The sequence below is a fragment of the Erpetoichthys calabaricus genome, chromosome 4, assembly GCF_900747795.2.
Source record: "Erpetoichthys calabaricus chromosome 4, fErpCal1.3, whole genome shotgun sequence".
Taxonomy (NCBI): domain Eukaryota; kingdom Metazoa; phylum Chordata; class Cladistia; order Polypteriformes; family Polypteridae; genus Erpetoichthys; species Erpetoichthys calabaricus.
In genome coordinates this window covers 106798211-106819877 of record NC_041397.2, presented here as the reverse complement: position 1 = coordinate 106819877, position 21667 = coordinate 106798211, and the positions used below count along the sequence as shown (strand labels likewise).

Genomic DNA, 21667 nt, shown 5'->3' with positions numbered 1-21667 from the left:
GATGTGAAAGTGCTGTGGAAACAGAAAAAAATTAGATGTGATTATAATTATAAATAAAACTCAAGAGCTTTTTCCTCATTATAAGTGATATAGTATAAGCAAAAGATTCTTCTTCTTTCCCTTATCTGTTGGATGCCACCGTGGAAATATACATTTAATGTCCATTACATTCTTTTTCTGACCATCTCCCTTTTACACCCTATCTCATGTGTAACACCCTATCTCACTGCCATATCTGGCCATCTCTATTTTAGACTTGCTCTCTTTCTTTCTCCAGGTAACACTGTTTATAACATTTTCTTAGACACAATGTTTTCCTCTTCCTTCCATCTTCCACCATATTCGTTTTATCTTTAAGTGTTCCATAATGTACCTATGTACTACTAGACGCTTTTTGTTCACCCTGCACAATTATCACTGTGTGTTCATTCTTTCAGTCTCCTTTTAAGATTTCATCAGCTTCTTGCAATAGATAACATTGCTGTCTTCACTATAATCTTGTATATTTTTCTTTTTATCTTGGTAGCTATACTTTTGTTACATTGGATTTTGCTGTACCTTTTTAAATTTCTCCATCCCGTTCTGATACTCTGTATAATTTCTACTTCTAGTTCTCTGCCCTTTTGATTAATTGACCCCAAGTACTGAAAGGATTCTGCTTTTTCTAACTGATGTGCAATTAGATTCACTTATCCAATCTTACTCTCTCCACTATAGTTGCAGAACATATATTGAATTTTTGATTTAATTTCTACAAGTCTATGTCATCTGCAAAAACAATACACCACACGTACCCTTTTGTAATAGTCTCTATAGTGCATGCATTATTTTTCTTTGTGATTTTCTCCAATATTCACTATTTTTCTTATTACCTTTTCCCATATCTTAAAGGTGTGACACATAATACCTCTGTAATTTTTGCAGTCTAGTATATCTCCCCCTTCCTTTGATATTGGTATAAATAGCTGTGTTTATATTATCAGTACATATTGTCCATTTTCAAGGTGAAATTCAATATCTTAGCACCTGTTCCCCTCTGTACCACAACAACATCCACACTTCCACTGGTTCTTCATCTTCTTCACCTCCTTTCTCATTCTTCATGCATTGTATCACTGTTCTGTTGATGTAATCTGTTCTATAAAACCTATGGGTTTCCAATCCTCTGAGAGTCATTAAGTCATTTTTAAAATACCCTATGCATCATTCCTTCACCTTTTCTCCTTCAGCCTGAACTGTTAAATTTTGTTTTTCATTGTTTCCATATTTCCTTCTTTTATCTTCCAGTCTCCACCAGGTATGGTTTTGTCAATTTTTTTCATTCTCACAGGTGGCGCAGTGGTAGTGCTGCTGCTTTGCAGTAAGGAGACTGTGGAAGATTGTGGGTTCGCTTCCCGGTTCCTCCCTGTGTGGATAGCGCTTTGAGTACTGAGAAAAGCGCTATATAAATGTAATGAATTATTATTATTAATAAATGAATTATTCTCTCCTCAGCATTTAATTGTTTCTATCATGTAGTTTTTAAAATTTTTCTTTTTACAACTAATTTTGAGTTTCACCTTGATTGTTAATATTCTTCTTTATGTGATTTTTATCTTGATTTCTTCTACTTCTTCAACTTCACATTCCTTTTTTTATAGTTTCTTTTGTCTTTTTGTTCTACCACTAGGTTTCTTTTCTTGAGTTTTTCTTACCTGATACTCTTCCATATATTGTGATGTTGGTCACGGACCCCTCCACAGTAAAAAAAAAAAAAACAAAGAGTAGGCATCACCAACTCAGGCAGCTTGGCCCTAACCTCAAAAGGCAAGTTTACAGCAGCTAGCTAGCAATAGCTGGGCAGAGGCTTAAAAGTCACAAATAATGATGACAGAGAAGGAATAACCATAAAAAATATTTGGCTCAAGAAAACTAAACAATCTTCCTTTAATCTTTTAATATTTATTGAATGAATTTAGAAAGGACCATATTAAAAACCAAATCAGGCACAAAAAGAAACAAAATAGGTTTACCTAAGAGGAAAATCTTTATTGAACAAATCCAGAAACTGAAACCAGAGACAGTAGCTTAAATCAATACCAGGTGGTCAAAACCAGGAATTCCAAAAACGAGAAAATATATAAACTACAATACAAAATAAATCCCAAAATCAAAGCAACCATATTAATAGCTGCTTCTCTTGCTGAAGACAGTTTCCCGGCTGCAGCATTATTTGGTCCCAGCCTCTGAGGCTACACTACATTGTGGACAGGGCAGAAAACACAGTGGACTAATGCATATTTTAACATAATTCAAAAAAGCATAATAATTAACAGCACAATTTTTAGCTTATAAACCACAGAAAGATCAAAACCAATAAAATAATTAATATTACCATGGACAAAATAATATTTAAAAGACTACAGAAATGTTAAATAAGAGGAAAACATGATGAGACCCTGATTGAAAGAAAAAATTAACAACAAAAACAGTAACATTTACTTTTATAGTACATTTTCAAACACAGGATGTACAGTTAGGCCCATAAATATTTGGACATAGACAACGTTTTTCTAATTTTGGTTCTGTACATTTCAGCTTTAATTCAGTGGGGTGAACAAAATGATTGCATAAAAATGTGAGGCAACTAAAGCATTTTTTAACACAATCCCTTCATTTCAGGAGTTCAAAAGTAATTGGACAAATTATATAACTGGAAGTAACATGTTCATTTCTAATACTTAGTTGAAAACCCTTTGCTGGCAATGACAGCCTGAAGTCTTGAATTCATGGACATCAGCAGATGCTGGGTTTCCTCCTTTTTAATGCTCTGCCAGGCCTTTACTGCAGCGGCTTTCAGTTGCTGTTTGTTTGTGGGCCTTTCTGTCTGAGGTTTAGTCTTCAACAAGTGAAATGCGTGCTCAATTGGGTTAAGATCAGGTGACTGACTTGGCCATTCAAGAATTTTCCACTTCTTTGCTTTAATAAACTCCTGGGTTGCTTTGGCTGTATGTTTTGGGTCATTGTCATTCTGTATTATGAAATGCTGCCCAATCAATTTGACTGCATTTAGCTGGATTTGAGCAGACAGTATGTCTCTGAACACCTCAGAGTTCATTCGGCTGCTTCTGTCCTGTGTCACATCATCAATAAACACTAGTGTACCAGTGCCAGTGGCAGCTATGCATGCCCAAGCCATCACACTGCCTCCACCATGTTTTACAGATGATGTGGTATGCTTTGGATAATGAGCTGTTCCACACCTTCTCCATACTTTTTTCTTGCCATCATTCTGGTAGAGGTTGATCTTGGTTTCATCTGTCCAAAGAATGTTTTTCCAGAACTGTGCTGGCTTTTTTAGATGTTCTTTAGCAAAGTCCAATCTAGCCTTTCTATTCTTGAGGCTTATGAATGGCTTGCACCTTGCAGTGCACTCTCTGTGTTTACTTTCATGCAGTCTTCTCTTTATGGTAGACTTGGATATCGATACACCTACCCCCTGGAGAGTGTTGTTCACTTGGTTGGCTGTTGTGAAGGGGTTTCTCTTCACCATGGAAATGATTCTGCGATCATCCACCACTGTTGTCTTCCGTGGACGTCCAGGTCTTTTTGCGTTGCTGAGTTCACCAGTGCTTGCTTTATTTCTCAGGATGTACCAAACTATAGATTTTGCCACTCGTAATATTGTAGCAATTTCTCGGATGGGTTTTTTCTGTTTTCGTAGCTTAAGGATGGCTTCTTTCACCTGCATGGAGAGCTCCTTTGACCGCATGTTGTCTGTTCACAGCAAAATCTTCCACATGCAAGCACCACACCTCAAATCAACTCCAGGCCTTTTATCTGCTTAATTGATAATGACATAACGACGGACTTGCCCACGCCTGCCCATGAAGTAGCCTTTGAGTCAATTGTCCAATTACTTTTGAGCCCCTGAAATGAAAGGATTGTGTTAAAAAAATGCTTTAGTTGCCTCACATTTTTATGCAATCGTTTTGTTCACCCCACTGAATTAAAGCTGAAAGTCTGCACTTCAACTGCATCTGAGTTGTTTCATTTAAAATTCATTGTGGTAATGTACAGAACCAAAATTAGAAAAAAGATGTCTCTGTCCAAATATCTATGGACCTAACTGTAGTTCAAAGTGCTCATCTCCCACATCCTTCATTATTTTTATTCATCTATTCCACCAACTCTCCAAATTCTATTCAGTTGTTTTATTATTTCAGGCAGCCTATTTTCCATTTCTCTTCTAGTTTCAGATTTCTTTCTGTGCTTTTTTAGTTTATGGATGTTCCAAATCTTCCATTGTTGTTCTTGTTCTTCTCTCACCTTTCCACGCTTTTGTCATTTTCATATCTACTTCTAATACTAATACTTGCTTCAAAAGTCAGGGCTTATAGTTTTTCAGCTTCCTTTTGACTTGTTTTTCTTCATAGTACAGTATTGTTAATCTGTATTCTCTTCTCTCCACTGCTATACTTTACTACAGTAAGTGGTTTTCTCTAATGTGTTCTTGCAAACTTTGGAATGTTTATACATAATGCTCCATTTTATCTTGCCTATAATTAAAAAGTGTGCATATGTACAGTATTTATGTTTGTATGTATGTATATCCATATATCCATGTGTTTCTATCTTCCAGGTCCTGTTTTGTCTATTTCAAGCACTTTGAGCTACTTTTTTGTATGAAAGTGTGCTATACAAATAAATGTTATTATTATTTCAATGACCATTATTAATTCAGATGAACTTCCTCAGTTGTTTGTTTTGCTTTCAATAAGTCTTAGCCAGCATATAATGGGGATTATTTTGGTTTACTGTATTGGAATTATTTTTAGGTTAGAATGAATACTAAAGTACAGTGATAACTAAGGGAAGAGACCCAAATAAGGGAGGTCTAAAATTAATTTGAAAATACTTGTTTTTTTCAAAGTTAATCTGTATCAGCAGTTGATTCATGAATGTTTCATGAAACTAATAATTTGTTTTCAGTACAAGGGTCATAGTCTCTTTGATGAAAATTGTGCAGACATTTATGAATTCATTGGGTGTTTAAAAAATCATAGAACAGTTAAGTCAAACAAAGACCCCAGACATTTACAGTAGGACAGGTTGATTCCAGGCCTCAAATCTTCACTTGGCAATGCCTTCAAACACTACTATCTAGCATCTTAGCAAAATGAGTGTGACAGTGCGGGTCACCCCACGCTACAGGGTCGTTCAGGGAGCCTCTCGAACCTGCCACCAATTAACATAACCAAGGCAAATGAGGACATACATGCAGCAGCAAGGGGTAGGTGCATTAATGTATCAGTGCTTTTATTAACAAACTCTCCAAACAAAACATTGTTCAAAACAAAGTGCAGTGTATCATCAGTCAATCCATTAAAACAGTGACGTTTGGACGTTAGATCCAAGTCAAATAAATAATTCTTTAAAAATGAGGTTAAAACACAGCCAGGTATTAATCCTTTAAAAATGTAGTCCCTGGTGCAGTCCTTTAAAATTTACATCTTCCCTGCTAATCCCAAATGGGACCTTGCAACAGAGGAGAAGCCCAACCGACAGGCACGGCCATTCTCCTTTCTCAGGTCCAGGTCCCTACTTTCCCATGGCTTACAGCAGTCTTCCCAATCCAGACCTCAGCTTACTAAGGCTCGAGTCCTTGTGGCTATCCATGGGCCCAGCAGGGTACCTCATTCGAGTCTCCCTGACTGCTGCTGCATTCTGGGACTTATGCGGCAAGTCCCATTGGCAGGTTACTCCAGCTCCCTGGTTGCTTAGCTGGATTAGCCTTCTCCAGACACTGAGCATCGGCTGTGCACTCCTTAAGAGACACTCTTGCTTCCTCTATATCTCTGGCTCACTTGTGTATCAGTTGTCTCTGCCTTCTGCCTTCTCTCTCCTTCCTTTAACTGCCTTTCATCTTTCTCTTTCTTCCAATCTGTTTTTTCCCCTTCTACCCCATGGAGACTCCTTTATTCTCTGCTGCCTATTTGGGTGCAGGAGCAAGGAGCCATTCCTTCTGCGACATCATTGAGGTGCCTGACTAATCTGCCCGCCTCTGCACGTGTGTGCGGCATGGACAGCAAGTTCCCCAATTAACCATGGAGCGCCCCTTCTTGGGGCACGATTATTTATTTAAAATTGGACATTAATTTTCTAGCCGTGGGCCTGTTATGAGCCCCAGAATATGCAGAACCATAATCATATTGGCACACCAAATATTGGATATCTGTCTTTTTGTAAGAACAATACAGAGTTGTTTTTCATAGCCTTCATTCATCCAGGAAGAGGTGCAGCAATTGTAGTTGAATGGGGATGCTAAATCACTTTCAAAATAGAAATCTGTAAAGATGATAACAAAAGAATGTGGTGATAAACTACCATAGTAGAAAGACTAGTTTCTTTTGATTCTGGCACAACATTATGTGGTTAGCTGTCAAATTTTTATGATAAGTCATCTTCCTGTCTTTACTTTCTTGCAAGCTTACAAGAAATAATTAAGATGAAATGGTTGAAAAAATGGTCCCATCTGGTCTTTTTCACATTTAACATTTTAGCTATTGTAAATAAGACTTACTGTTATGGTCTATTAAAACTGTAATTGGAAGTGAAATCCTTATTAATTCATGCAGTAATTTTTCATATGCTGGTTTAATTGCCGGGCGGCACGGTGGCGCAGTGGGTAGCGCTGCTGCCTCGCAGTTGGAAGACCTGGGGACCCGGGTTCGCTTCCCGGGCCCTCCCTGCGTGGAGTTTGCATGTTCTCCCCGTGTCTGCGTGGGTTTCCTCCGGGCGCTCCGGTTTCCTCCCACAGTCCAAAGACATGCAGGTTAGGTGGATTGGCGATTCTAAATTGGCCCTAGTGTGTGCTTCGTGTGTGGGTGTGTTTGTGTGTGTCCTGCGGTGGGTTGGCACCCTGCCCAGGATTGGTTCCTGCCTTGTGCCCTGTGTTGGCTGGGATTGGCTCCAGCAGACCCCCGTGACCCTGTGTTCGGATTCAGCGGGTTGGAAAATGGATGGATGGATGGTTTAATTGCCAGTAGCTCAGCATTGACTAAATCATAATTTTGTTGTACACTAGTTAAATTCAATGATAAGGAAGCCATACCACATGCACTTCAGAACACGTAGTCCACCTGCAGCTAAGCATGTTCGGCCCTGGCCAATACTTAGATGGGAGACCAACCAGGAAAACATGGGTTGCTGCTGGAAGAGGTGTTGGCGAGGCCAGCATGGGGTCTAAATGTGGATGCCCCAGGGCAATGACAGACACAGTGTTGTAAAAATGGCGCTGTCCTTTGGATGAGACATAAAACCAAGGTTCTGACTGTCTATGGTCATGATCCTTGACCATCCTTTGTAGAGAGTAGGTTGTATTCTGATGTCCTGGCCAAATTTCCCACCACACAAATTTCCATTATAGTGTTTAATAATTAGCAGACGTGCATATCTTTGAACCTCTGGAACTTATAATACTTTTAGGTACTAATCAGTTTTTAACAGTTTCTACCTTACTGGAATCCATCTGATACCCTTTTCCAAAAAGAGGTATTAACTCATATGAAATTCCCATTTCAGAAATGTTGTAGATTGATTCTTCTTGTACTTGTTAAACTTGATCTTTGTTATCGTGGAGGTCCACATATATTTTTGAAACATGTAAACAGTGAATTAATGTTTTTAATAAAGGCATGAAAAGTGCAATTCTGTGTGTTGTTTAATCTAATTTCTTCCATATGTTACATCAGTCACTTTGCATTTTCTCTAGAATAGTATATTCAACCATACTTCTATTGGCATAACTCATAATGTTACTATGTTACAGGAAGCCAAACCAAGACAGAAATCAGCCTTGGTTGGGGTGCTAGTCCAAGACTGTACAGCTGGCAGTACTAAGATTCTAAATTATTCATGGTGTATCAGTATTAATTTTTTTATCTTTCACAGATTCAAAAAGAAATAGCATATCTGAGAAAACAGATATTTGTCAGACCATAAAGTATCTACATATAAAGCTTTAATACTTAAATTTATTTTTACTCTGGCTTTAATAAGCAAGTACAGTACATGTTTTATGAAGAAACATGAAAGACAGACAGCTCATCATTTCATGGTTTGCATTTTATTTAAATAGTAAACTTATTATGTAGAACTATATGTTTGCATTGTTTTCTACCTCTGTTAATATAGGCCATATGAAAAATTATTTTTTTAGATGAGATAAAAGGTGGAACACTGAAAATTGGAAAGGTCTCCATCCCTGTCTATGATCCTGATGAAAAGATGAAAGTCCCTGATGTCCTGTTTTATGAAAATGCCCAGGTAATTGCATTACTGGCCGCCTTCTTCATTTGCAGAACTCATTAGTTTTGCTCCTACAGTTCTAATTTGGAAAATAAAATCAGGCTGTTAGCTATTTATAGAAAATAGAAAACAGGCCAACTGCAGTCATATAATCTTGTTTATTTTATTAGACTTCAGTTGTTTAATTTAGTTGTTTTGACCGAGCTTCATAGTATTTACATTTATTACTACTTGATTATGTTGAATTTTTAGACCATTCATTAATGGCTAGTAATTATTCTTCTCAAAAACTAAGCTCTAAACAGACTATTGTCACAAAAATGAGACATACACAGATAAAGGTTTGGGGCAGCCACCCGTATAGTCTGGTATCCTGGCTGCAAAGTCGTTTTTATCAATACAGAGCACTGACGTGCATACAATGGAGTCCAAAACAAGACTGACAAATAGGGAAAAGGTGTAGACTTTTAAAGGGAAGACAAGAAGTGAGGTCATAGGGATCTGGCTCATGTTCTTCAGTCATTGGTTCGAGCCCGGAGGTGACATCACAGGGTCCGGAGCCGGTAAGGTCTTCTTAGATTGGCTCGGTCCCGGAAGTGACATCAAGAGAGCCAGGTGAAATCTCCCAGAACTGGTCTACAGGTAAGGGAAAAAAAGAGTCAGTGCACTCTGCCACATCCCAGCATGCATTAGAACTGCCTTCCCTCAAGCCCTTTAGCTGCCTCCCATGCGCACGTGTGTGATACTATTTATATTTCTAAATGAAGTCTATATGGATGAAAAAGGTTAAGATTTCTGATGTTGCAAAAAACATCATTATTCGCCCCTTGGTCACACCTTTTTGTCACCAATAATAATGAAATTTAGTAATAGATAACAAAAAAATTAAATGCAATAAATTAGCTGAAAGCAGGTCACAAAAGCAGTGCATTTATTTCTTAAGTTAAAGCATCAAAGGAAATTTTATTATGAAACAAAGTATAAGAACTTTTTAGTGATAGTCTATACTACTTTTCATTTAATTTTATTATAAGAACTTCATGTGGGTATGTTACATTACCAGAATTGTAGTATTCGATACTAATATCCTGCGGTGGGCTGGTGCCCTGCCCGAGGTTTGTTTCCTGCCTTGCGCCCTGTGCTGGCTGGGATTGGCTCCAGCAGACCCCCGTGACTCTGTAGTTAGGATATAGCGGGTTGGATAATGGATGGATGGACGGATACTAATATCAGTGAAATTTTGCAATACTCAATACCTGTTTCATACCATGGCAAAAACAGAAAAACATTCACCCACTTTTTTTAATATTGTGCTTTTTACTTTAATAGAAAATATGTATTGAAACCACAAGGGGGCGTCATAGAGCCCAAGACATAGTTTTACATCAGAAGGTACATGAATAAAAGAAAAAAGGATTTTTATTCTCTCCTAAGGCACTTTCCACAATCCTCTCCAAATGTAAGCCACAAGTATACAATTAATCAATCACAAAATTCTTCCTCTTTTCTCCTCCAGTTGAGTTTTGTCTCCCAATTCTGACTTGTCCATGTGTGCCATCGGGCTTCTTTTTTTAGCCACAGGAGCTTCTCAATGTGAACTTTCCTGACGATCGGGTATTTCACAAACATCACTGAGTCATACCATGCCAGCTGTATAGGATGGTATAATGCGTACGCCATGTTTTAGTGAGAATTCTACACACGGCGTTGTACACGAGGGCCCCTGTGCTGTATTCTAAGTATCTTGCCATATATGACTGATAGGACTTTGTTATTGCTTAACCTGTATACTAGACCAGAATTAATTTTTAGGGACTGTGTTGGACACAGCTTTAAAAAGCGATTCATTGTGTCATCATTTTGTTTCCTCTTGCAACTTTGTGTCACTACAAGTTGAACAATTACAACTCCCATCTGATCAGTCTCATCATTATTTCTGAACTAACTACATAATAAGATCAATTTAGTAATAACAAAAGCCTTCATGTGTGTTTTGCCTTTTTTTAAAAAATAATAATAAGCCCAATTCCCGTAGCCATGAACTGAAAATACTCTGTCTTGAAGATCAAGCATTTTCAGGAAGGACTTGTACTGTTTTTCTGTGTTGATGCGGTGCTGTATCATCACCACGGTGAGGTATTTTCATATGTAGTTTTTATTCACGTTTATCGAAAGTATTACTGTGTCTTTTGGAGTAATCTGTTTACTTATGAAGTACTGACTGTCATTCTGCAGTAAAAATGCTAAAAAGAAAAAAAAAAAAAATCTAGTATCGCTATGTTTTTGGAACTTTGGTATCAAAAGTTAACTAAAGTACCAGTTCTTTTGACATCCTAACCTATAAGTGATAAGTTTTAGATGTTGTCAAAATAGGCAATTTCTTAACTGCAGCAAAAAGAAATATGCAAACCAATTGTTGGACTCCATCAGCCATGTAGGTAACAGTACATCTAAATCTAAAACAAAAAAGTATAATGAGGGATAAACTTCTCTTAGATTGAACTGTGGTGTAGGAAGGTCACATTGTTCTGTGTTCCTGGATTGTGGTCATTATACATATTTCAAAACAAGATAATTTGAAACAACAAAATTAATTGATCTTATTGACACACACAATGATATCTTGGACTAAATATACAGAAAAAATAATGTAGTCAACAGAAATGTTTAATCAAAATTACTTCAATATATGCAAAGGTCATTTTAGAGAGAATTAGTGTAGGAAAAATTATGATAGCTGTGTAAAATATGTTGTCCTTTTGCATACAATACAGTAATCCCTCGCTATATCGCGCTTCGCCTTTCGCGGCTTCACTCTATCGCGGATTTTATATGTAAGCATATTTACATATATATCACGGATTTTTTGCTGGTTCGCGGATTTCTGCGGACAATGGGTCTTTTAATTTCTGGTACATGCTTCCTCAGTTGGTTTGCCCAGTTGATTTCATACAAGGGGCGCTATTGGCAGATGGCTGAGAAGCTACCCAACTTACTTTTCTCTCTCTCTCTCTTGCTCTGACATTCTCTGCTCCTGACGGAGGGGGTGTGAGCAGGGGGGCTGTTCGCACACCTAGACGATACGGACGCTCGCCTAAAAATGCTGAAAGATTACCTTCACGTTGCTCCCTTCTGTGCAGCTGCTTCGTGAAGCGACATGCTGCACGGTGCTTCGCATACTTAAAAGCTCGAAGGGCACGTATTGATTTTTGATTGTTTTTATCTGTCTCTCTCTCTCTCTCTGACATTCTCTGCTCCTGACGGAGGGGGTGTGAGCTGCTGCCTTCATTGAAACTGCTTTATACGGCGGTGCTTTGCATACTTAAAAGCCAAACAGCCCTATTGATTTGTTTGCTTTTCTCTCTCTCTCTGACATTCTCTGATCCTGTTTGCATTCTTTTAATTGTGAGACGGAACTGTCATCTCTGTCTTGTCATGGAGCACAGTTTAAACTTTTGAAAAAGAGACAAATGTTTGTTTGCAGTGTTTGAATAAAGTTCCTGTCTCTCTACAACTTCCTGTGTTTCTGTGCAAATCTGTGACCCAAGCATGACAATATAAAAATAACCATATAAACATATGGTTTCTACTTCGCGGATTTTCACGTTTTGCGGGGGGTTCTGGAACGCAACCCCCGCGATCGAGGAGGGATTACTGTACTGTGTCTTCAACACTAGAGAAACTCTTTTAGTGTTGGTAGAATTACAGTTGGAGGGATAAGGGGATGGAGTTCAGGTTAAAACTTTTTCCATTAACAAAGAAGCACTCCTTATAGATTTTTTTGGAGTACAGTAATCCCTCGCTACTTCGCGGTTCACTTTTCGCGGATTCACGACTTCGCGGGTTTTTAAATACAAGTGATTGCCCACCTATCGCGGAAGTTATGTTCCAGACCCATCAGCAACAGGAGAAAATCCGCGATATAGAAAGACCATATAAATAAACATTTTTTTAGTTTAAGCCTTAAAATACCCATCCCACATGCTTTAAACACATGTAAACTTATAAAACACACTTTGTTAACACATATGATATGTGGATGTCGGGCTAAGGATATGAGTAACATCTCACTATTATAAAACATTTTAACTTCACGCAAGACAAGACAGTGAGACAGGAAAATTGGTGATGTACAGGCTTTTAAATTATTGACACGCAGAGCGACAACCAGCACAAAGCCAGCATAAAGTCCACTTCTCCTTAGCGTTCATTCAGCTCCCCACCCCCTTGACAATGCGAAGTGGCAGGAGCGTACTGCGCTTCCAGGGAGGGGGGGTTTGAGCGAAGGTGCGTTCAGCTCTCACACACCCACACACACACACACACACACACACACACACTCCTCACGCAGAGCAACAAGCAGGCATTTTGGCAGAAGCAGCACAAAGTCCATTTCTGCTCAGCGTGAGTTCAGCTGCCCCCCTTCACAAAGCGAGTGCAGACACATCGACGTCTGATCGCTGCGTGCAGTGTGCAGTGTTGGTCTGAAGTGTTTAAGAATGTAGAAAGTGTTTAAGAGCATAGGAAGTGTTTATAAGAGCGTGGGAAAGGTTAACAAGAGAGTGAGAAAGGTTTATAAGAGTGTGGGAAGGGTTTATAAAGCCTTAAAATATGTATAAATAATAAAATAAATATAGGTCGCTACTTCGCGGATTTTCACCTATCGCGGGGGGCTCTGGAACGTAACCCCTGCGATAGGTGAGGGATTACTGTAACTTGTATAATCCATCTTCCTGTTTTCTTCACATACTTTATGTAAATTAAATTTAATGAGCCAAAGCCTTCCCCAATGGCATTAGGTAAAACGCTTGAACAAAATCCACATGGAGCGCTAGTCCATCACAGAATACAGATACTCACCTTAACCTAACTTGTACATCTTTGGGTTGTGCTTGGAACATCAGCATACTAGAAGAAAAATCCACAGTGACATGAGGAAATGTCATGTTATTTCCTAACCTACTTAATCCAGACCAGAGTCGTGGTGGGGGTTGGAGCCTATCCAATCTGACATAGGGAGCAAGACAGGGCGAACACCCCAAAACCAACCAACACACACACACTAGGGCCAATTTAGTGTCGCCAGTTCACCTAACCTGCATGCCTTTGGACAGTGGGAGGAAACAGGAAAATGTGGAAGAAACCCATGCAGTCAAGGGGAGAACATGCAAACTCCACATAGAGAGGACCCAGGATGCAAACCCTGGTCTCCTTACTGTGAGGCACCGGTGCAACTACAATGCTACCCTGCTTCTTAATAGGTAAATGTACAAAGTTCATACACAAACTCTCCCCGGGATTCAAAGCCAGTTTTATGGAGCTGTACCACTGTACCGCCCTACTTGTCTAATGGATTAGATAGATAGATAGATAGATAGATAGATAGATAGATAGATAGATAGATAGATAGATAGATAGATAGATAGATAGATAGATAGATAGATTAAATAACAATGCCGATAACAATGTAGGTATACAGACAGACAATAACTTTGTATAATGTTAACGTTTACTCCCCCGGGTGGAATTGAAGAGTCGCATAGTGTGGGGGAGGAACGATCTCCTCAGTCTGTTAGTGGAGCAGGACATTGACAGCAGTCTGTCGCTGAAGCTGCTCCTGTGTCTGGAGATGACACTGTTTAGTGGATGCAGTGGATTCTCCATGATTGACAGGAGCCTGCTCAGCACCCGTCGCTCTGCCACAGATGTCAAAGTGTCCAGCTCCATGCCTACAATAAAGCCTGCCTTCCTCACCAGTTTGTCCAGGCATGAGGTGTCCTTCTTCTTTATGCTGCCTCCCCAGCACACCACTGCGTAGAAGAGGGCACTCGCCACAACCATCTGATAGAATATCTGCAACATCTTATTGCAGATGTTGAAAGACGCCAGCCTTCTAAGGAAGTATAGTCGGCTCTGTCCTCTCTTGCACAGAGCATCAGTATTGGCAGTCCAGTCCAATTTATCATCCAGCTGCACTCCCAGGTATTTATAGGTCTGTACCCTCTGCACACAGTCACCTCTGATGATCATGGGGTCTAGGAGGGGCCTGGGTCTCCTAAAATCCACCACCAGTACTAAAATCTGTAAAATAAGTTAATATGAACATTAATCAACAAGTTTGCAGGTTACAAATGTCAGAAAAGACATCTCTGAGCCTAATATGGGCATCATTTTCTAAAATTATTTTTTTTATTCATTCTGTATATTTATTTTTGTAACTTTTATTTAATTTTGTATTTACCTTTTGTAAAATTTTGTTTAAAAGTTTCCCATTTTTGTGTCTCAATTACAGCTAACTCAATAACAATTAGTTTACTGCTGTTGGGAGGATGGTGTATGCTTTGGCTGTGTCTGCTGTCCAGGTTAAGTGAATAGAAAGAGAGAGAATAAGCCATTTTTTATTGTTGATCAAATTTTTTACTCAATCTGTTATGTTGAGATTTTACTGGCTGCTTTACTGATGATAAGGCCCAGAAACCTCATCTAAAATTGGTGATAAAAGTCACAACAAATTTCATTAGCTAAAATGTCAAAGGTCTCAGTCACAGCCTTAAGAGGAAAAAAGCGCATTTTCCTCTTTAAGGACAAAGAAGGTTTATCTGCAAGAAATCTACTTAAACATTAAGGATCAGTCCTGACTGAAAAGATGCTGAGTTGGTCAGATTTTGCATTCTAATGTACGGCTTGTCCACAGAAGTGGAAATTTTAATTCACAAAGTAATTACATTGATAGTTACTGAAATAGTATTAAACCCTGAAGGGTGGTATACATTACAATGTTAGTTAACATTGGTATATATATATGTTCCCAGCACAGATGATAAAGAATTCATGGTAAGGATTCTTGTGTTAATACCTAGTATGATTACTCAAAAGCTGACCGTGGCCTGGGATTTTAACTGTGAATTAAATCTAGATCTATGTACTATAGGTCTTTACAAATCATAATCAGAATATATAAAATGGCTGTGGTAATGTCACAGTTTATCAAGAGTCATTACCTCTCTAACATTCAGTATCAAATGTTTAACAGCTGTTAAATATCATATTTTTCTTTTTAGCATCTATCTTTGGATGCAGAAAAAGCCTTTGATAGAGCTGGGTGGAAATATCAATTCATTATGTTGTAAAATTTTGGTTTAATCCCAAAATATATGTGTGGAATAAATTATTGAATGCTAGGGCAGTAACTTTGCTTCACATAAATAATGTAAAATATGAAAATTCTAAATGAGAATTGAACCAAATAGGGATATCCATTATTACCAATAATCTTTGTGGTTGCTGTGGAACCCTTAACTATCCATTTTTGGATGCTGTCAAAGATAAAAGGAATCATAAGGGGACAAAAAGTATCTTTATATGCAGATGATATTTTACTCTACTTCTCAGACCTTTGCTGATCAATGCCATTCATTTTAAACCTGTTAGGCAAATTTTATAACATTTCTGGCATAAACATTCATTTAAATATGTACAGTATTCTCTTTCCACTGAATTCTCATACATGCCATATTGTACTAGATCACTTTTTTCTGATTGTCATAGAATAGTTAAAATACCTAGGAGTAACTGTTACAAGAAAAGTTTAAGATCTCTTTAAACTTAATTTCTGCAAAATGCACGAACGCATTAAACAAGATGTTAGTAGATTGCCATCCTTTCATCTTACTCTAGCCTGGAAAATTAGCGTTATTAGAATGAATAAGATCTGAAGTAGAAGTGCCACATGGTTCTACCCAGTGTTCAGTTTTATTACAGGTACTGAGTTTTAAGTATATGTACACCAAGACTTTGGAAGGTGTTGTAATCAATGAAGTCACATCTTCCATGTCAGCTTTGGAAAAGAAATCTTGATTCAGAATCATGGAAATTGAATCAGAATCCTAGAAACCGTTCTGTTCTGTAGGATCTAATCATCTTAGACAATGCATATTTTAGGCAGCAAGTGGTAATGGACAAATATTTGGTTTGATAGTCCTTGATATGAAAATGATCCTAAAAATAATCATAGTAATATGTTGTTCTTTTATTTTACAGCACATGATGATAATGGAGGACATGCTGAAGGATTTCTTGCTCGGAGAGCACTTGCTACTGGTTGGAAACCAGGTGAGAGGGAGTAGAGATCCGTTTCTTGAACAGTTATTTTATTCCATCACCATCCTACTGAAATTCTTGAGATACATTTTTGTATTTTGTAATCTATTTCAGTATATTTACAGGCAACAATGTATGTATTTTGTATAGTGTCTTCATTATATTTTTTCTGTAAAACAATATAGCAACCCCATCCTGGACTGTAACCTTGCTATGTACAAATTAGCAAACCATGTATCCTGCTTGGGATAGGGTTAATGGGACCCACTCCTGGAGTTAGGCCTAGGTGTGGCATTTACCTGTGTGCGCCTTTAACCAGGCACAGCCTATGTGCATGCACTGGATCTGTAACTGGAAAGGACTTTAATCCAATCATAGGAGGTTACATCTTCCGTTAAAACAAGTCACACTCATCTTTCTTCAGAAAATCCTTTTGCACACTCTGAAATACTCTGCTCTTTGAAACCTAAACGCTTATGAGCCACTCCCTTTTTTGAGAGCTAGAAGCTGACAATCTCTTCTCTCTGAAAGCTGAGATTTGCTCTGCCAAGCCAAGTTCTATGCTAGTGACTGAGCTCAGTCTGATAAAACAGAGAAGCAACTGTTTCTTCAAGAAGGGAACATCAGCAACTAAACTCTTGTGAGTTATGATTTTCTCCATGAAGAGGCAGAGGCCACAGCAATAAGTCTAAATGAGAAAAGCACAGCACATCACAAAACTTCGCAAAGAAGAAAGAGTTCATTCCAATGCAAGAAGAATCATCCATTTGAATCCTGATTATCAACAGCAACAACTCCACGCAATATTAGACATAATTCCCAGAGACTTGGTGTTATGAAACTGTTCATCTTTGCCAAGATAAATTAGAACCATATATAACCAGTAAACATCCAGCCTCTTCTATGTTATATGTTTGCCTATCTTATCTGTCTTGCATCCTGTCTTCTGTGATGATACATATGCAGTTATCATATTTCTATAATCTTTGTGTTTATCAATAAATTTTGCTATTCTCTTTCTTAAAATGAGTGTGCTTCAGTTACCATGATATAGGCCTAATGAAGGCAAAACTGATAATTAATTAACAAAAGGGATGGCAAGGTGGGCGAGTTACAATTCCTTCTTTTTCCTAAATTATAATAATTTATAATTTATTGCCATTAACAATTTCTTGTATACTGAATTTATTTTTCAAATACCCCAACTTATTCAGAGTTTTAGGGTTAGAACGTAGGGTCAGTTTTTTGCACAGCACCACGGGAGTAGTTGCAAGTTAAGGGCCTTGATGAAGTACCCAATGGAGTAGTATTCCTTCTGTCACTGCTGGGACTCGAACCAGAAACTTTCGAGTTACCAGCCCAGTTTAGCCACAGAGCCACCATTCCGCCCATGGGTGGGCAAGTAAAATTCTCGATTTTCCTAATGTCCTACCACTGTACCACCATGCCACCCTACATTCTGTTAAGACTTACAGTAATTTAGCAAAAGACAGGTTGGTTTGATATTAGCAATTGTTTATTCTTATTTTAATTGCTAAATTAATTAAAACATGAAATTACATTATAAATTTTTAGGTTGTCTTCTTTTACAGGGTGTTGGAAAAAACAAGATAGCTGATAGATTTCTCCATCTTCTGAACAGACCACGAGAGTACTTGCAATTACACAGGTATGTTAAAGTAACAAAGAAATCAGTACAGTATCTGCAGTATGTTCATTTAATTTTATTTGATCGATACAAGCTTTTCAGTTGTTTATTTAGCTGTTAAAATATACAATATGAAAACTGTAAGAATTTATTTTACATGACTTCTAACATTCTTGGGAAGCTAACAGAGACTACTTTAGATAGATTTTGTAAAAGGACAATTTCGTGGAATAAACACAAGAAAATCAGCAGGTTTATTCACTGTTTATTGGCACATGCAGAGTGCTGTACTCACCAACAGTGAAATGTATCCTCTAATGAGAGCATTTCTCACAAAGAATAAAATAATAACAGCAAAAGATTATTTGAAAGCTGTACACATGATGTGGCACCCGGCTGGGATTCCTACCCGGCTGGGACGCCCGGGGAGACAGGAGGAGGGCTCATGCCTCCTCCAGACCACGAGGGGGCGACCACCCTGGTTGTATTTGGAGCCATGGGTACAGGGCTTAGAAGCTCAACCCTGTAGGGGCCCGTGGTCACCGCCGGGGGCGTCCCCGTGCCTGATGGACCCTGGACCCCAGCACTTCCGCCATACCAGAAAGTGCTGGGGGGAAGAAGAGAGGGAACACCCGGAGTGCTTCTGGGGAGACAGCCGGCACTTCCGCCACACTGGGGAGTGTCGGTGGAAGATTCCCGGTGCACAACTGGAGCACATCCGGGTATGGATAAAAGGGGCCGCCTCCCTTCATTCGAGGCTGGAGTCGGGTGGAAGAAGGACGAGGTCAGAAAAGAGAGAGAAGGAGGCGGTCCGAAGAAGAGGCATAGTGTGGTTGGCCTGGACTTTGGGGGAGATTGGGGTTTGTGTGGCACTTGAACTTGTAAATATTGGTAGTGTAAATAAATGTGTGGTGGTGAGTAAAACATGTCTGCCTGTCTGTGTCCGGGGCTCGTTCCACAATGATAAGAAGTGTAATGTAAGTACAAAGTAGACTTGATTGCTGCCTCCAGCTCTGTCTCCTGCTTTCTGGTCAATGCCACCGTCTCCAACCCATATAACATACTGTAGCTGGTCTCACTATCATCCTTTAGACCTTCCCTTTCACTCTTGCTGATACCCATCTGTCACAAATCACTCCTGACACTCGTCTCCACCCTGCCTTCACTCTCTTTTTCACCTCTCTTCCACAATCCCCATTACTCTGTACTGCTGATTCCAAGTATTTAAACTCATCCACCTTCGCTAGCTCTACTCCCTGCATCCTCACCTTTCCACTGACCTCCCTCTTATTTACATACATGTATTCTGTCTTGTTCCTACTGACCTTCATTCCTCTCCTCTCTAGAGCATATCTCCACCTCTCCAGGGTCTCCTCAACCTGCTCCCTACTATTGCTACAGATCACAATGTCATCAGCAAACATCATAGTCCATGGAGACTCCTGTCTAATCTCGTCTGTCAACCTGTCCATCACCATTGCAAATGAGAAAGGGCTCAGAGCCTATCCCTGATGTAATCCCACCTCCACCTTGAATGCATCCGTCACTCCTACTGCAGACCTCACCATGGTCATACTTCCCTCGTACATATCCTGTACAACTCTTACATACTTCTGTGCCTCTCCTGACTTCCTCATACAATACCACAGCTCCTCTCGAGGCACCCTGTCATATGCTTTCTCCAAGTCCACAAAGACGCAATGCGACAACTTCTGGCCTTCTCTATACTTCTCCATCAACACCCTCAGAGCAAATATCACATCAGTGGTGCACTTTCTTGGCATGAAACCATACTGCTGCTCACTAATCATCACCTCACTTCTTAACCTAGCATCCACTACTCTTTCCCATAATTTCATGCTGTGGCTCATCAATTTTATCCCCCTGTAGTTACTACAGTCCTGCGCATCCCGTTTATTCTTAAATATCGGCACCAGTACAGTTCTTCTCCACTCCTCAGGCATCCTCTCACTTTCCAAGATTCCATTAAATAGTCTGGTTAAAAACTCCACTGCCATCTCTCCTAAACACCTCCATGCTTCCACAGGTATGTCATCTGGACCAACGGCTTTTCCATTCTTCATCCTCTTCATAGCTGTCCTTACTTCCTCCTTGCTAATCCGTTGCACTTCCTGATTCACTATCTCCACATCATCCAACCTCTTCTCTCACTCATTCTCTTCATTCATCAGCCTCTCAAAGTACTCTTTCCATCTGCTCAACACTCTCCTCGCTTGTGTATAATAATAATAATAATAATCCTCTTTATTGAATTTGACAATAAATAAAATTTCAGCAATAAACAGAACCTTAGAATAATTCAGGGGTGGCACGGTGGTGCAGTGGTAGCGCTGCTGCCTCGCAGTTAGGAGACCCGGGTTTGCTTCCCGGGTCCTCTCTGCGTGGGTTTCCTCCGGGCGCTCCGGTTTCCTCCCACAGTCCAAAGACATGCAGGTTAGGTGGATTGGCGATTCTAAATTGGCCCTAGTGTGTGCTTGGTGTTTGGGTTTGTTTGTGTGTGTCCTGCGGTGGGTTGCCCAGGATTGGTTCCTACCTTGTGCCCTGTGTTGGCTGGGATTGGCTCCAGCAGACCCCCGTGACCCTGTGTTCGGATTCAGCGGGTTGGAAAATGGATGGATGGATGGATAGAATAATTCAAACATTATGATAAAACTGTGAGAACATTGGAATATGACTAAATAAAATTGATATTCAGTTTTGGATTAAGCTACAATTTTCTTTTTTTATATCCCTTCCTTTCTGATGTAGTCTTTCGTACATATACAGTCATATGCAAAAGTTTGGGAACCCCTCTTAATTCTTTGGATTTTTGTTTATCATTGGCTGAGCTTTCAAAGTAGCAACTTCCTTTTAATATATGATATGCCTTTTGGAAACGGTAGTATTACAGCAGTGACATTAAATTTATTGGATTAACAGAAAATATGTAATATGCTTATTGTGATTTATTGGATTTTTGACCTTTCTCCTGACCACTCTTTGGATTCTTGTATTGGGACTTTGTTTGCTTGCTTGCCTTATTGTTTTAGGCAACTCCATTTTGCCTTTTGCATAAATTTGGGCACCCCAACAGAAATATTACATTAATACTTAGTTGAGCCTCCTTTTGCAAATATAACAGCCTCTAGATGCCTACTATAGCCTTTGATGAGTGTCTGGATTCTGGATGGAGGTATTTTTGACCATTTTTCCATACAAAATCTCTCCAGTTCAGTTAAATTTGATGGCTGCCGAGCATGGACAGCCTGCTTCAAATCATCCCATAGATTTTCGATGATATTCAAGTCAGGGAACTGTGTCGCCCATTCCAGAACATTGTACTTCTCCCTCTGCATGAATACCTTTGTAGATTTCGAACTGTGTTTTGGGTCAATGTCTTGTTGGAAATCCTTTGTGACTGATGCTTCAACATTATCCTGAAGAATTTGTTGATATTGGGTTGAATTCATGAGACCCTCGACTTTCACAAGGGCCCCAGCCATTGAACTAGCCACACAGCTCCACAGCATGATGGAACCTCCACCAAATTTGACAGTAGGTAGCAGGTGTTTTTCTTGGAATGCGGTGTTCTTCTTCCACCATGCAAAGCGCTTTTTGTTATGACCAAAT

General features: G+C 39.2%; 1 protein-coding gene across 1 annotated transcript in view; it reads left to right on the top strand.

The window, feature by feature from the left end:
* The window catches only part of vwa8 (von Willebrand factor A domain containing 8), a 509572-nt gene that overhangs the window by 230560 nt on the left and 257345 nt on the right, over window positions 1-21667 (top strand). Inside the window, exons 19-21 of the mRNA XM_051925677.1 lie at window positions 8201-8307; window positions 16330-16401; window positions 17982-18058. Of these exons, the coding sequence (XP_051781637.1) occupies window positions 8201-8307; window positions 16330-16401; window positions 17982-18058 (256 nt within the window). The remainder of the gene's footprint in view (window positions 1-8200; window positions 8308-16329; window positions 16402-17981; window positions 18059-21667) is intronic.